Raw genomic sequence first — 18,481 nt, forward strand, 5'->3', positions numbered from 1 at the left:
AAAATTAATTGATTATTAAAAGAGGAATTCAATGGAAAAATATATTAATTACAAAGAAATAATTAATTAATGAAGTATTAATTAAACGGGTTAATTATTGAAAAAAAATATATTTTTTAATTGTGTTCTTTTTGACAAAAAAAAAATATTGAATAAATTTAAATGGATGAAAAAATAATCGTTTGTTAAATAAATTATTATATTTTTTAATTTAAAAAAATAAATGAAAAATTGTAAGGAGAAATATTTTAACGATGCCGAACTAAATGTTACTGAAAAATCTTCAAGTTTTCTTTCAATTTCTCCTTTTCATTGAGAAATTGAAATTTTCCGTTGCAATGAATAACGAAAAAAAAATTGAAAAATTTTAGAATTAAATATTTTAAATTATAAAAATTTATTAATAATTAATTTAAAAAATTAAAATAAAAAAAAATTATTAAAAATTTTAAAATAATTAAAATATTTTAAATTAATTTAATTAACTTAATAATTTTAAAATATTTAAAAAATATATAAAATTAATAAATTTTTGTGAATATATTAAAATATTAAATTTTAGAAAATAAATAGAAAAAACTCGAATATTTGACTTACTTAATTAAAATAAAACAAATTTTAAAAAATAATTTTTTTTACGGAAGTTAAGAAAATCATTTTTAAAAAATTTATAAAAGTGACTTACCTTCTCTCAAATCCGGTGAAAAATAATTTTCCATTCAATTCAACGAATCATATAGATTTCAACCAATTCTCGGAAACAAATGTCAGTTATGCTAAAATCTAAACAAATATTTAATTTCATAAGCTCTGATAACATTTCACAATCACACACATGCAGACCATTTGGCACAAGATTAACTTTTTAAACGAGGAACAAATCAAAAAGTTTATCTAAAGCCTCTTTTAATTGAAATTAACAGTCATTTCATAAACAGATCTGACTGTCCATCTTGTTGTTTCCTTCTTAATTTTCATTCAATTTCACAAATACAAAAACAAATCCGTCTCTCTCTCGTACTCTCGCTCCTGCTCTAAAAACAAAATGTTTGGATGTCGGAAATATTGTAAAATAGATGTTGCAACAACAACATGACAAGTGAGAGAGTGTGCGTGTGCAAAGTTATGATATGTAAATCTACTTAAAATTTAGATCTTTCAGGCATCATCATCATCATCCATCTCTCGTTTTCAATCTACACGAAAAATTTGATCAAGTCCGTTACAATAATTTTATTTTAATTTTCCTCGAAATAATTTTCAAGTTATTTGCAAAAGATATTTAATACTAAAAAACATGAAAATTAGAAAAATTTTTTATTTTTCATATTTTCGAAAAAATTAAAATAAAAATTATTTTATTTTTATATTTTTATTTTTTTTTATATTTAATTATTTATTTAATTAAAAATATTTAAAATTATTAATATTATATTTAATTTTAATAATTATAATTAATTTGATTTTTTATGACTAAAAATTTTAAAAAAATAAAAAAAAATTATTTTTTCAAACTAATTAAATTTTTTTTTTAATTAAAAGCATATTTTGAAAGCAGTTTAAGTATTTTTTTAAATTTTTAATGAAAAATTTTCAATTTTATAAAAATTTATTCCCTTTAATTTACAAACTGATATACAAAAAAGCAAAATTTTAATAAATTCTATACAATAGGTACTTTAAAAAAATTTGTTTGATCAAATTTAAAATTAACATGATATTTGTTGAAATTTTATCAACTAAAAATTTTAAAATTTAAAATAATTTCAATTGTAGATTTTTATGATAATTTAGATTTTCATAAGCTTGGTTTGAATTAATTATAATAAATTTGAAATAATTTTTAATTTTTTTTCATTTATTTTTTTAATTATTTTATTTTTTTTAAATTTATATAATATTTAAAAATTAATATTTTTATAAATTAAAAAAATTTAATTTTTAAATAAATAATTTTTATTAATTAATTTTAATATTAAAATTAAATTTTTAAATAATTTTTAATAAATCTTAATTAATTAAATGGAATTTTTTTTTAAATTAAACTAATGAAAATTTTTTAATATTTTTATTAAAATTTAAATAAATTTTTAAAAAAACTTTCAAATTAATTAATTTAAATTTAATTTAATTTTTTAATGAAAAATTCTTAATTAATTAAATGAGAATTTTTTTAAAAAATAAATTAAAGAAAATTAAAAAAAAAATCATTATTGTATCGACCTAACATTTGTTTTTCCCAAATATATGAAACAATTGTGGTCCTAAAAATCGCATCTAAAACAAAACACAGGCCGAGAAAAAACTTCAAAACTATCAAAACACCGAGAGAGGGGAGGAATGAGAATGCGGTGAGTGTGCGGCGGGTGGTTGGATGAAAATTTGACCACTTATTACCGAAAATAAAACATATCTTCTCACCATGCACGCAGAGGCAGCAGCAAATAAAACATGAAAATGTAAAAAGCCAAGAGAGAAGTTTTGAAGTGAAAATTTGAAACTCTTTGTTATAACAATTATTATTATTATTATATATGTGTGTGCGTTTTAAAATGAGAATGAAAGATAATTTTCATCCTCACAAACTCGCCCAATGGCTATAAAAGAGAGATTGTTATACTTTCCATTATGATTATACGGTTGTTAAAACAATCGTCAAGCCTGTGAGTCGGTTCGTTGTGTAAACTAGACGAATAATTTGGCTACTCCAATGTGTACATGTGAATCGTTTTAGAAAATTTGAAATGCATCTTTTATGGCATTAATAATCAGACTCTCGTCGTCGTACCGAAACAAATGACTCTTTGTACGGGCCGCGTAATAGTATTATTAGGCAACTTTATAGAACGGAGTGATGTAACCCACATGCATATTTGATATGAACTTATTTTCGCCATTTGTTCGTTCAATCGCTGCCTGATGCAATAATAACCTCGAGTATCCATAAAACTATTGAATTTCATTCAAATTTTGTAATTAGTAGTAGCTCTTCCTCTTGTTCCCGGATTTTCTACGAAAAAAAAATGTTGCAAGTGTAAAAATCAAATTAAATCGAAAAAAAAAACTAATTTAAAAAATATTTTAGAATAAAAAACTTCAAATGAATATTCAAAGTGAAAAGTGATGATAGCAATAATTGGATGTTCATAGAAAAAGTTACAAAAATGTGTGTTTAATACAACAATAAGCAGCCAACAAGAATGAAAAATGGTTCTTCTAACCATAGCAGGTGCAGTTATTGCGCTACTGTTTCTCGGAAATATTCCAGGTGAGTTAAATTTTTACTTTAAAAAAGGAATTTTGTGAAAAAGTTTTGTATTTTATGTTAATACTTGTTAAGAACTCGATGAAAAATTGGGACTTTTGAAATTTGTAAAAATTTTGTAACGCAATAACTCAAGTTTAGTTTTCGAGAATTTCTATAAAGTTCGGTTTTATTTGTTAATTTTAGCTATAAGAAGGTTTATGTGCAAGAAAATTTGAGAAAATTACGCGAAATTCGTGAAAAATTAGGAAAATTTAAATGTGATGTTCATTGCATACCTCAAAAAATTTTAATATTTTTTTTATTAATTTAATTTTTTTTTCTTTTGAAGAATATTTTTTAAGGCAGAATGAATTTAAAAAAAAAAATACGAAATTAAATAAATTTTTACAAAAAAATATAGTTTTATGGAATTTTTTAAAGCAAAATCCTGTAATTTTTGTAAAAAACTTAAAATAAATTTAATTTAATTTTTTATTTTTTTTTTTAATAAATTTTAATTTTGAAAATTTTGATTTTAAATTTTTTTTAAAAAATTTTATTTTTTTTTTTTTAAAAGTATTAAAAAACTTTTTTTTTAAATTTTTAAAAAATTTTTAAAAAAATTTTTTTTTTTTTTTTATTTAAAAAGTTTCAAAATTTTCGTTCCTGTTTTAAAATTTTTTATTTCTAAAAATTTCAAAAAGACAAATTCCTAATATTTTTTTTTTATTTTTTGATTTTCAAAAATAAAAAATAAAAATAAAATTTTTAAAATTATTAATAAATAAAAAAAACGATAATTTTTTTTTTTTTCTCTCAATTTCAAGAGTCCTCGAAAAAATTTCTTTAAAAGTTTTAATTTTTTATTTAATTTATTTTATTGAAAAAAAAAAAATTTTTTTCATATTTTGACTCATTTTCAAAAAAAAACTGATATGTGATGTGATCCTTTTGCTATTTAAAACATTCACTCAATTTGCGTTATTATTATTTTATTAAATGTTTTCAATTTCATGCATTGACACGCAAAACAAAGATCCACACACACTCACATGCCATTCAAAAGCATGCCCTTTGCAAAAAAAAAATATTTATCAGGTATTTTATTCATTTAATAATGAAAAAGTATTTAACGTACACGAATTTTTTGGATGACCACAGAGTAATTTTTAATTCGTGCTCGCATGTTAATAAAATAAAATTTAAATAAATAAATATTATCGATATTTAAATATTTACCTTCTGTACTCGCGATGTAGGTTGTTCCATTAAAAAAATGTTTTTTTTTGCACAAATCAACTTCTAAACGAAATCAATCAATTTTCATTTAACGATCGCCTCCGAAGGTCTGCCGTGAGTAATAAATTCAATAATCATAGAGTGCGAAGCAAATAATAATTAGAGTACAAATACCATCTTTTTTTAAGGTTATAAATTAACTATCATTTCACGAACAAACGATATGACTTACACACGCGTTAACTGCTTCCAGTCACGTAATTCGACTCAATTCTTCTACTTTTTACTTTTTTTCGTTCGCTGGCTATTGTTGATGTTGAATGTTTGATGATAATACCTGGCTTGAATAGATTTATGTGCCAGACTACCATTGACTTTGCGCTCCTCCCTACACGAAAAAAAAAATAAAATATTTCAAAGTTGTATCATGTATCAGCAGCAGCGGGGTGGCAAAAGTGCAAAAAGTTATAATATCCGTGTTTGTATGAAGCGAAAAAAAAAGTTTTTGTTGCTGTTTTATCGGCAATTTGTTAAGCTTATAAGTTAATTGTCAAGGAACAACAACAAAAAATTAATTTGTAGAATTTTTGTTTATTTACTTTTTTTTTGATTTAATTGGTGCAGTCTTGTTTATGGCGAGGGAAAGTTAATGAAGATTGCTGCATTTTTTGGTAATTATTAATTAAAATAAAAAAATGAGGGAAGTAAACAAGTGTTTTTTTTTGTATTTTATAAAAAATTGTCTTGAATGAAAATTTTTTTATTGGTTTGTAAAATTATTTATTAAATTTGTCTTAAATTTAATTTCAACTAATTTTTTAAAAAATTGTTAGCAAATAATTTTTTTAATAAACATGATAAAAATATCAATAAATGAATAAAAATTTTTAACACATCTCCTTTTTGAGTGAAATTCAAACTTAAATGAAAAATAAAATTTCAAAAAATTATTATTTTATTTTAAAAAAAATATTATTAAAAATAATAATTATTATAAATGAAATAATTGAAAAAAAAAATAATGCTAAATAAAATAAAATTAAAAATATCAGGAAAATTTAAGATTTTGTAAAAAAAATATTTTTTGAAAAAATAAATATATTTTCTTGAAAAAATTTTCATTAAAAAAATATTTTTTTGTTAAAATATTTTTTTTCAATTTATTTTTTATCAAAAAAATCTTAAACTAATCAAAATCTTTTAAAAATTAAAAAAATTGTTCGTCTAAAATTTTCAAAATTAAAATTTGAATTAAAAAATAATTATTAAAAAAACATATTATAAAATTAAATTAGGTAAATTAAATTTAAAAAAAAATAAAATTTAAAAAAATCTTTTTTTTGAACATTTAAAGAAATTTTTTATAACTAAATATTTTTTCTCGAATCATTTAAAAAGTACCTCATAAAAAATTATTTTTTTTTAAATTTATTTTTTTACAAAATGAAATCTTGAGATAAATAAAATCGTACTAAAAAAAATTTATCATATCGTCTATAATTTTTGAAATTAAAATTTGAATTCAATTTTCATTTCTAAAAATAAATATTTTAAAAAAAATTGTTCATAATATCTTTTGAAATTTATTTCATTAAAAAAATAAATTTTGTTTCAAAATTAACACAAGAGGAAAAAAAAAAATAAAAATAATTTTTTTTAAATAAAAAATTAAAAAAAAAATTGAATAAAACTAAACCTTTAAATTAAAAACCTTTTCTTGAAAAAAAAATAAAAAAAATTAGAATTTTTTTAAAAAGTTTTGTTTCTCGGAAAATTTTTAAGAAATAAAAAAAATGATTTTCGAACCTTTTTAAATAAAAAAAAAAATTTTGTTTCAAAATTAATATAAAAGGATTATCTAAAAATAATGAAAACTGAATGAAACTTACCAAAAAGTCAAATTTCTCAAATAATCCAAAGTAGAGCACGCCTTGCCGAAAATATTTCTATCTATCAGAAGATTATAACATCAAGTTGTAATAATAATCATGACAATCCAACCGCATAGCCACGCAATAACACCCACAGACACGAAAAACAGGAGTGGTTAAATAACCAGAAAATACCGCAACAAAACATAGAGAAATTTATAGACGAACACAAAGCCATGTAATCATGATAATGTGGTATCATCAATGTTGTTTATTAAAAGATATTATTAAAAAACCGAAAGAGAGAAATTGACACGAAATACAAATTTCGGGTTTTTTGCCTTTTTTTTCTCTTCGACATTGACGAAGAAGGAAATTTTCCGTTTGACAACCGAAAAACAACAAATGTCTCCCATTGGATTTTAAAACAAATTAGGAAATGGACACGACGATATAAAACTGGGAAAATGCAATAAATTAACTGCAAACGCTTCCTTATGTTTTTTTCGGTGAACCGTAAATTGTAATGTCGCATTCGATTTATAGATTTTGTGTTAAAACGTCACTCTGGCCCGAGACAGATAATCTATCCGTATAATTAAACATGTAAGTCAGAGCGACGAGGCTACAAGTGTATAAACACAAGTTTAATTGCATTTCGAATCGAATAAATGCACTCATTGCACCAATTTGTCTTGCATTGCCGCCCGTTGTCGTTCCAGAGATCGTCGTCGTCGTCATTGAACTCGAGGTAAAATGTCATTTGTGTTTTTTGGCTAGCCCAGAATTTATTTGCAATTAAATTGTTTTTTCCATGTTGCCAAATCCGAATTCATGGAGCAACAATAAAGACGAGACTTGTTGTTATTTTGACAATTTTTGCCCGAAAAAATATTTTTTGTGTTCTAAAAATATAAAATTGGCAGGAATAATAACAAAACGTCTTAAACCAATTATTTTCTCATTAATGTTGTTGTTGTTGTTATATATTGTGAAAATGTGTGTGTGTGTATGGAAGTAAATCACCTTTTATACTTTCGACAACTTTTGTTATGCGGAAAATTTTGATCGTATAGAAAGTTGACGTTAGAAGTATTTAGACGAAATTTTGTTACATAAAATATGGCAAAATAAGGATTTTCAAGGAGTTTAAATCGAATTATGGAAAAAATTCTTTTAAATTTAATTTTTTTTTTTTTTTTGACAAAATAAAGATTAAAATTATTTTTACCGCATTTTTTAATTCACAATTTTTTTATATTATATTTTTCATATATTTTTATTATTTAATTTTTTTTTTTTATTTTTTTTATAAATTATTTTTTTTAAATCTACCTATAATTAAATTAATCAATCTATAAAAATTTTTTACAAATTAATTTGTATTTTTATTTTTTTAAATTGCCTTTTTAATTATTTGTAAATTAAAAATATTCAGCTTTAGACTTAAATTTAATTAATTTATTGAAAAAAAATGAATTAATTAATTTAATTTATATTATTAATTAAAAAAAATAATTTTTTGAAAAATAAATAAGTAAATAAACAAATAGGATAAAAAAAAATAAATAATGAATTTTGGACATGTTTTACAATTTAAGGTTAAAATTATTTTTTAATTAAATCTTTAGTTGTTATTTTCTTCATTTAATATTTTAAATTTATTTTTTCATATTATTTTTTTGAAATGTTGAAATTATTTTTAATTTTTTTTTTTGTTTTTTAACTAATTTATTTAAAATTGTTCTAAAATTTCAAAAATTCAGCTTGAGACTTAAAAATTTATTAAATTTTATTTTTTTATTTTTTTTTTATTTCTTCAAAAATCAAGGAGATTTTGATGGAAATCATCTTTATAATGAATATTTATTTAATTTTAGCTTTGAAATTTATCAAAAGTTTGTTAGATCTTGACTTGAAAAATTTCATGACCGAAAAAATTTTTTTTTTATTTCTTCAAAAATCAACGAGATTTTGATGGAAATCATCTTTAGAATGAATATTTATTTAATTTTAGCTTTGAAATCCATCAAAAGTTTGTTAGATCTTGACTTTTGAAAATTTCATTTTTTAATTTTTTTTTTAAAAACGGTCATGGAAAAAAATTTTTTTTTATTTCTTCAAAAATCAAGAAGATTTTGATGGAAATCAAAATGAAAATTTATTTAATTTTAAAATTAAAGTTTTTATTGACAAATTTCATGACCGTTTTTATTTTCAATGATGAAATTAATTTTTTTTTTATTTTAATCAAATTATTTTTTTTATTGTTTTTAAATTTCAAAAATGACTTGAGACTTGAAAAATAAGGAAATTTATACAATTTTTTTTTATAAATTCAAAAAAATTAATAAAATAAAAATGGTAAAAATAAATTAATAAAAAATAAATAAATTTAAAATAACAAAAAATAATATTTCGATGGTTCGAAATTTTCTGAGTAATTTTATATATAAAAAAAATTAGCAAAATTACAAATTTCGCAAACTACCAACCACTCCTTAACAAAATTCCTTCCAAAAATATTAATCAACTCTTATTTTTCTTACAATTTCAGCGTCTATTTGCGTGAGTTGGGAAGAATGGTGGACATACGATGGAATTTCCGGTAAGTAAAAATGATAATTATTTTCGTTCACTTCTCAAAATCACGCTTTAATTAATAAAAAAAACAGAAATTCAAACGTGCCGTCACCATGACAGTGCACGAAAAAAACGCGTTACCTTTGATATTTTTGTCAAATGTCTTCAAGAAATTCTCACACAATAATTGTTTTGTTTCTTTTCACGATGATGATTGATAATTTCAACCTGAGTCGGTAATTTTCACGTGTTCTCGTACAAAAAATGTTTTAAAATATTTTTTTCCTTGTGACAGAATATGACGTTGTCGGGAAATTGGGTTCAGGCTCGTTTTCGGAGGTGTTAAAAGTGAAAGAACGACAGACGGGGAACATTTACGCTGCCAAAAAGTTGTTCAAGTTGCACAAAAAGTCGATATTTTCTGCAATTTTAAAGGAAATTTTTAACTTTTTATAATTTTTTTTAGTCCTAATGACGTTTGTGCCAATCGCGAGTTGGAAGCTTTGAAGAAACTCGATACGCATCCCAATGTTATGAGTTTGTTGGATTATTTTTTTGATCCCAATGGCACGTTAATTTTCCTTTTTGACATAATGGACAGCAGTTTGTACGACTACATCAAAGATCGAAATCGTAGATTTCCCGAATCGCAAGTGAAAAGCTTCCTGTACCAACTGACATGCGGTTTGCATCATCTGCATCGCAACGGATTGTTCCATCGTGACATTAAACCGGAAAATATTCTCATTAAAACGACGCCAGGCGTCACTGTGAATCCATTAAAGTCGAAAATTTTGAAACTTGGTGACTTGGGATCCGTTTGTCTCGATCGGAAGCTTCCGCATTCGGCTTATGTGTCGACTCGATGGTACCGGGCGCCGGAATGTCTTCTCACGAACGGCTTTTACGGACCAAAAATGGATATTTGGGCGTTGGGATGTTGCTTTTATGAGATGTTAACTTTTTCTCCGTTGTTTCCGGGCGACAACGAACTCGACCAATTGGATAAAATTCATGAAATTTTAGGTACGCCGAGCAAAATGGTCCTTGCAAAGTTCAAAAATAAGCATTTTGAGTGTTCTTTCGCATTCAAACCGCCAATCAGATTTTACAAGTTCCTTCCTTCGTTGAGTCAGTACGGAATTGATGTTCTAACGAAGATGCTGATGTATCATCCGGACTCACGAATAAGTGTTCATAAGTTGGTCGATCATATCTATTTTGAAGAGTTCAAGTAAGAAAAAATTTTTAAAAATTAAATTCTTACCAAAAAAAAAATTTTCTTCAGTAAAATTTCGAGACAAAGCAGAGTTCGACGCTTGGATCGCGAATGTCACTCAGAGCTCAATTTGAAATTCGGTTACAATAGAGTAAGTTTTCTCCAGAAACCTGAAAATACAAAAAATTTATTTAATTTTTTTTTTAAAGAGTGGACCTCCCAGCAGATCATCTGTCGATATTTTGCGAAAAAAATATTAGCAAAAAAAGTGATTGGCATAATATTTTCAATAAAGCAAAAAAAAAAGAATTTAATGTTACAAAAATATATTTAATTCGTGTTATTTTATCGGTTTGCCCGGGAGTAATTTACGAAATTTAAATAAACATGAAATTCAATTAAAGCAAATATGGATGAAATATTCGATGAAAAAAAAAATAATTTTATGATGTGTGTAACTTTATTTGACAGCTTTATTTTTTTAATTTCAATGGAAAGGTGAAAATTTATTTTTTTTTTATGAATTTCTTTGAATTATCAAGTTGTGAGATTTAATTTGATTTTTAAATTAAATAGTTTTTTAAAATTAAATTTGAACTTAATTTCATATTTATTTTATTCTTAATTAAAAAAAAACAATTGAAATGAAAAAAATTAAAAAAATTATTTTAATTAAATTATTTTAATTTAAATAAAAATAATTTAAAAATTAAATAATTTTTTTTTTAAAAAAATAATAATTTTTTATTTTTTTAATATTTATTTATTTTTATTAATTTTGTTAATATTATCATTATTACTTTTTTTTAAATAATTTTTTAATATAATAATTTTAAAATAATTTAATTTAAATATTTTTAATAAATTTTATTAATTTCTGTTCAATATTATTAATTAAATATTTTTTAAAATAATTATTTTAATAATTATTCATAATTAATTATTAATAATAATTTTAAAAATTTTAAAAAATAATAATAAAATTATAATAATTTTATAATTAAAAATATTTTTTAAATAATGTTAATAATATTTATATAATTATTATAATAAATTATTTTAATAAAATTATTTAAATTTATTTTATTATTTTAATTATTTTTTTAAAAAAAATATTTTTTTTTAAATTTATTTCGGGTTAGGTGAGAAACAAAAGATTCAAGAAAAAAAAATAAAACGTCACAAAAATATTTTTTTCTCAATCCCGTAAAACCCTAAAAAATTTCCCTTCACTTTTTATTTTTTTAAAATATCATGATAAATTAAAAAGCTTTTGTCCTTTGCTCTCTATCCAAAAATACAATCAGATTCCTTGCTACACTCTGTTGCTGCCGTAATTTTCCCTCTCACGTAAAACCTCAAGCCAACTGTAAGTAATGCAAAGCGTCTGACTAAATTCTCACGATTAATTTTGGCGGATCATCTGTACGAATACGACGACGACGACGGCAATCCTCTCGCTTTTCCGAGATGTTTAAATTTTAACCACAATTTTATGAATAAACATATAATAATTTTTCAGGTGCAAACGACGACGACGGAAACGGGCAAGGGATTATCTTATTTGAATATTATACGCGCGACGATTAAAAAAATACGAGAAAATGGAAGAAAAGAAACAATAAAAAACAATTATTGCGTAAATTTCAGAGCTCCGCTGCCGAAATGATGACGAATCGGATTTTAAGAAAATTTTTTTTTGTTTTTCGTTTCAGGTCCTGCGTTTTGGGGCTTGATAAACCCCGAATGGCACTTGTGTAATAAAGGTCGTAGACAATCTCCTGTTAATTTAGAACCACAACGATTACTTTTTGATCCTAATTTAAGGCCTTTGCACATCGATAAGCATAGGGTAAGTAAAGTTTGCTTCGCACAACCGCAAAAACTAATTTACCTTCCAAATTGGACATCGTCGCACCGAAAAGACACCGAGCGGGAGCATCACAATGTGAAACAGTGTTTACCATTATAATTAATTAACATTCGTATAACCAATAACAACAACAAGCAGTGTCCAAGCGTTAAAATTCCTCTAAACTTTTATCAATGTGTGTGTATTATTTGTGAGCTGGATCATTTATACTACAGCTGTTTTGCATATTTTGGTTGAAAGTTTTGGTTTTTGCCAATGATAATACGATATGTTCAACAAAGAATCCCATTGTGGAATTTTTGAATACAATTACTGTCAATAAATTTGTAAAATCAATGATATACTCACCCGAAAAATAACCAAAACGAGTTCGGGCTAAATCATCATCATCATATTATGTTAGAGAAAAGTACCTTTCAATGGAGTGATTTTGCAAAATAACACTTTGATTCACAATTTCTTCTCCAAAAGTCAAATTTTCTACATAAATTTTAAAAAAATAATAAAAATTAATAAATTAGAATTTAAAAAAAAATCAAATTATTTTAAAATTACAAATTTTTATTAAATTGATTAAATTTAATTGAATTTTATTAATTATTATTAATTTAATTATATTAAATTAATTTCATTTTATTTATTTTAATTTAATTTTTAAAGCGAAATGATAAAAGTTAGATTTTTATAAAAAAAAATTTTTTTAAATATTTTTAAATTAATTTTTTTTAAAATTAAAACGTGCAAAAATATTTCAAAAACTGATAAAAAAAATTGAAGTAAATTTACGAAAATTTAAAATAATATGAAATATTTTCAATATGACACTCAATTTATTCAATTTTGTTAAAACTTAAAAAAAAAAATTTTTGAGAAAAATATTAAAAAAATTTTTTTTTAATTACATTATTTTCAAAAATTAATTAAAAAACAAATAATTATTTATTTTTTTTAACTAATTTTAATTTATTTTTTTTTATTAATTAAAACGAGTCAAAATAATTCAAAAACTATTAAAAAATTTTTTTTTGAGGAAAATATTGAAAAATTAAATTTTTTGAAAATAATAATTCATAAAAAATAATTATAAACAAATAATTTTTTATTTTTGAAATAAATTTTAAATAATTTTTTTTAATAAAATTTTTTGAGTAAAAAATTGAAAAATTTTATTTTTTTAAAAAAATTATTTAAATAAATTTTTATTTAAATTTTAATTATTTAAAAATTATTTATTTTTTATTATTAATTTAAATTATTTTTTTATTTAATTTAAATACGTAAAATTAATTTAAAAACTGATAAAAAAATCTCATTATTTAAAAATTTTCGTAAATTTGGAAAATAATATGAAATAACTTTAAAATGACACTCATTTTTATTTTATTTTATTAAATAAATAAAAACTTTAAGAAAAAAATTGAGAATAATTGAAAATTGAAAAATTTAATTTTTCAAAAATTATAAATATTAGTAAAATTAAAAAAATATACAAATTTGACATAATTTTGAATTTTTTAAAAAATAATTAAATTTCACAAATAAATTTAAATCCCGCGAAAAATTACAAATAACAAAATTTTCACAAAATGCAAAACAATAAATTAAATATTTTCCCTTGTCATCCAATTTTCCATTGAATTCACGGAACAATAGCTAATTATTGGTTCAAGTGCAATTAAATTACACTGTTTGACACACATACATTTGCCAATCAATTGCTCTATGCTCTCACTCTCAAATCAAGCGCAAATCTAACTAAATTCTCGCTTTTCATTTTCACAGATTAGCGGTACGATTTTAAATACGGGACATAGTGTAATATTTACAGCTGATAATGATACGTCAACAATCAATCTTTACGGGCCGCAAATTCCGGTGAATCTGACGGGCGGTCCGCTGAGCTATCGTTATCGCTTCAACGAGATTCACATCCATTACGGACTGCACGATCAGTTTGGCTCGGAGCACAGTGTTGAGGGTTACACTTTTCCAGCTGAGGTAAGCTAAAAAAGATACAATTTTGCATTTTCTCTCGAAAGTTTCTCTTTGTTGTGAAAATAACAACAAAAAAAGAAGTTTTATAAGTTTAATACTTCTCTGTCTCAAATAATTACTTTCAACTCTCCATATGTTGTTTTTCCGTAAATTTTGTAGTAGTTTTGTGTGTGCCTGTGTAAACAAAATAAATATATACATTATCTCGGTTTTGTATCATCATATCAAACACGTAAGAAATAGAGACCAAATAAACAGAGTTTCATGCCAAAGTATAAATTATCCTTTTTAGGAAAATTTTATGTTATTTCTTTTAAAAACCCCAAAGACTGCTAAAGACCCAAAAGCACCAATTTAGGTAAAAAGCAATGTAAATATATAGTTTAGTCTATCAGGAGAACAGTAGAACTTTAAATAAAAAGGGCCTCACACACTCAACATATTATTATGTTAATTCCAATTTTCTTATCACTCACTCACCCCTTTTTCGTCTTTTTCTTCACGCAGATACAAATTTTCGGATACAACTCTCAACTCTACACAAATTTCACCGATGCATTATACAAAGCTCAAGGTATTGTCGGCGTAGCGGTGCTGTTACAGGTAAATATTTATGCTCTGTGTGATGTTTGTTTGTTTGTTGCGGTAAATCAGCTGTGCAAAATTTGAATCAATAAGCATTCATTTAAAATTTATCCCTGCCCTATAACACACATTTGGAGGTAAAATGTGTGATAGTGATCTAGAAAAAGATACATGAATAAATATTTTATAAATATTGGGCAAGGCAGAATTTTATTTTTTTTTTTGTGAAAAATTAAATTTTGTTGATTTTCAAGTTATTTTTAATTTATAAAAAATCGATAAATTTTTAATTATTTTTAAAATTTAATTTTAAATTAATTAATTTATTAAATTAAATTAATTTTAATTTTTTTAAAAAATTAAAATTTCAAATTAAAAAAAATTATAAAAAAAAATAAATTTATAAAAAAAATATGTATTTAAAATAAATTAATTAATTAAATATTTTCATTAATATTTCGCAAAAAAAATTTTTTTTATTTTACTTTCATCGGAAAATTTCAATAAAAAAAATAATGAAAGAGAAAAATTTTAGGATTTTTTTTAATAAAATATCATGAAAAATTAAAATAATTCAAAAAATGAACTCAAATTTTTTTTTTTTAATTTTTACTTTTGAAGATTTTTTTTATTTTTCTCAATTTTTGAGTTCAAAATTAAAAATAATAGAAAATAAAAATTATTTTTCATTGTTAATTAAAAATTTAATATTATAAATTAATTAATTAAATATTAAATTAAATTAAATTAATATTTTTTTTCATCGTATGTAATCACAACAAATTAATTTATAAATTCAAATCGAGTTCCATTAACCAATTTCGAGCTTGTTCTGTGGCTTGGTGCAGAGCTGAAATAAATATTAATTAATTTAATTTATTTATCTAAATATTAAATTGAAAATTAAATTAAGCAAATAATTTCAAAAAAAAAAAAATTAAAATACATTATTTATTTTTAATAATTTAATTTTTTTTATTTTTTAACCAGAATTAAAATATTTTTAAATTTTGAAGATTTTAAAAAATATATTTTAAAATTATCATAGTAAAAAAATTTAAAAAAAATTCAAAAAAATGAAACAATCGATTTTAGTTGAAAAAAATAATTTTTTTTCTTCAAAAAATTAATTTCTTATGATCATAAAAAAAAATAAAAATTTTCTTACCTGAATCCAAAACTCTTGTTTTTATTTTTTTAATTAAATATTCTTTTAAATATTTTCAGCTTGGCGATCTCTCAAATCCCGAACTGCGAATGCTAACCGACCAACTCGAGCGAATTCGTTTCGGCGGCGACGAAGCTCCCGTGCGTCGTCTCTCCGTACGCGGACTTTTACCCGATACGGAGCATTACATGACATACGAAGGATCTACCACGTCTCCGGCATGTCACGAAACTGTAACATGGATCGTGCTGAACAAACCAATTTATATAACAAAGCAGCAGGTAACTGAAATAACCTTCTAATCTTTCACTCTAAAATTATGCTTAATTTTTCTCGTATTATGCTCATTTATTATGAATTAAATTTATTATGCAAAAACATGCAATCTGTTTTTATGTTACATCACTTCGCTCGCAGTCGCTTTGTTAACTGTATCATCATTTATTTGTTCACTATGCGATTATCCCTTTGCCGTTGTGCGCGACGAATTCTATCAAGTTGGCACAAAAGCGCGCCTCGAATGGGATAGATCCTGTTTTTTTCGCATTTTACATCACATGTCATAATAAAGGTACATATAAAATGGGGAAGATACAACAAATACACATATAAATCTTCAGACTTTATTTTGTAAGAAAATAATAATTTGACGCTACTTCGCATCGTCTTCTTAAGAAGTAGCAGCAGCGACATGACGCCTTGCTTCGTATTATTCTTCATGTATGTGTCATCTAACTTACCTGTGCGAGTTTATTTTATTGCAACACTTTTTCCTCATCTTGTTTGCCGAGAACGAGTGACGAGGAGTGGATCTTCTTTCGTGTGTGAGGCGATAAAATATCCGCAGCAAAGCAATATGTTCTGATGTCATATTATATTATCATCCTCACAACTTTTGATGCTCTAATCATGCTTATGCAATAAAAAACAGACAAGATGGAATTTATCCCGCACACTATCGTCGTCGTAGGGCGTCTTACTCGATTAACTTGCGAAATGTAAATTATGTTCATAATAAGCATAATTGGATAATATCGGATAATTCTGTTAAAGATGTAATTATGAGACGATCGGAGATAACGAGTTTTTGCCCCGAAATTATCATAATTGCGGAAAAGTTTTTTTGATACCCAAAAAAAAAATATTTTTCGTTATTTTAAGAAACTTCTTATATTTATTAATTATAAATTAATTTTAATTAATTATTATTTAAAATATTAATTAAATTAAATAATTAAAATTTTAAAAAATTATATTTTTTTAGAAAAATTATTCATTAATTATTAATAATTTTAATAATATTAATTATTAATTAATTTATTCAAATTATTTCAAAATTATTGAAATTAATACGAAGTTCATAATTTATTTTTTTTAATTTTTTTTTAAAAAAATTAATTAAATAATTTGTTAATTTAATTCCAATTTAAATATTAATCATCAATTAATTGATATTGAGATTTTATTTTTTTTCAATTTCTTTTAACTTATAAAAATTTTTATAGAAAATTCATAATTAAATAAAATATATTTTTTTTAAATTTAATAATTTTCATTTTAAAATTTGAAATAATTAAATTTTTACAATTTATTTTAATTTGTTAAGAATAAATAATTAATTAATATTAAATAAAAAGTAATAATATAATTAATTAATTAATTATTCTTAACAAATTAAAAAAATCTGTGGAATTTAATTATTTTAAATTTTGAAATAAAAATTAATTAAAATTAAAAAAAATAAAATTTTAATTTTTTTTAGATCAAGATTTATTTAATTAAATAGGTATATTTTAAAATTTAAAAAAAAATATTAAAAAATTTTAAAATTTTTATTTTTTTTAATTCAAATGCATTTTAATTTGAAATAAATTAAAAATATTAAATAAAATTAATTTTTAAAATATTTTTTTAAAATAAAAAAAAAAAATAAATTAATTATTTAAAATTTTTAAGTTAAATAATTTTATTTTTTTTTCTATATTTTCAGTTACACGGGCTAAGGCGCCTCATGCAAGGTCAACCGGATCATCCAAAAGCCCCTTTAGGTAACAATTTTCGACCTCCGCAACCGCTGTTGCATCGACCGGTACGAACAAATATTGATTTTCGTAGCAAGCAAAATGGCAAAGCATGTCCAACAATGCACAAAGAAGTCCTCTACAAAGGTAAGAAACCTCACAACGGACAATTTCTCTTTTTAAACTTTAAACCTCTTATCCCTGAATGTACATTTGATTTATTATTATCATTATATGTTATTACAGCAAATAGTTGGAAACAACATTAAAGAGTATCAAATATCTTCCATTGTTCAATTATTGTATTAAATATAATAAAATACATAGAGAAAGGAACCGTACCTACCTGATGCAATTAAACAAAAAATAAAAATGCGTTTTATAAGAAAAACAAATGAATGTAGAAAAAAATGATGATCATAGATTCTAAAAAAAAATCGTAGATTTCCTCTATTAATTGTTAATTTGTTTTAAAATAGGAAATTTTTTTGTTAGTTTAAATTTCAAAAAATACAACAACAACAACAAATATCAAACTCTGAGCTAGTATAATAAACATGGAATTTAAAAACATATCACATGTATGTTACATCGAGTATAATAAATATAAATATTATAAATATATTAACCCCTGATATGATACATTATAAGTTATTAATTAATTATTAGTATTATAGATG

At 22.5% G+C, this 18,481-nt stretch overlaps 2 protein-coding genes across 2 annotated transcripts; both read left to right on the forward strand.

Annotated features, from left to right (window-relative positions):
* Positions 1-3,175: 3,175 nt before the first annotated feature.
* On the forward strand, positions 3,176-18,127 carry LOC134835018 (carbonic anhydrase-related protein 10). The gene is made up of 8 exons (XM_063849863.1): positions 3,176-3,268; positions 8,915-8,965; positions 11,875-12,011; positions 13,815-14,030; positions 14,535-14,630; positions 15,840-16,061; positions 17,771-17,948; positions 18,048-18,127. The coding sequence occupies exons 1-8, from the start codon at positions 3,208-3,210 to the stop codon at positions 18,068-18,070; spliced, it is 984 nt and encodes a 327-aa protein (XP_063705933.1). The 5' UTR covers positions 3,176-3,207; the 3' UTR covers positions 18,071-18,127.
* LOC134833435 (MAPK/MAK/MRK overlapping kinase-like) lies at positions 9,148-10,419 on the forward strand. The gene is made up of 5 exons (XM_063847749.1): positions 9,148-9,172; positions 9,236-9,350; positions 9,407-10,174; positions 10,229-10,310; positions 10,369-10,419. The coding sequence occupies exons 1-5, from the start codon at positions 9,148-9,150 to the stop codon at positions 10,417-10,419; spliced, it is 1,041 nt and encodes a 346-aa protein (XP_063703819.1).
* Positions 18,128-18,481: the final 354 nt, after the last annotated feature.

Source organism: Culicoides brevitarsis, chromosome 3, assembly GCF_036172545.1.
Source record: "Culicoides brevitarsis isolate CSIRO-B50_1 chromosome 3, AGI_CSIRO_Cbre_v1, whole genome shotgun sequence".
In the NCBI taxonomy this organism is placed as follows: Eukaryota; Metazoa; Arthropoda; class Insecta; order Diptera; family Ceratopogonidae; genus Culicoides; species Culicoides brevitarsis.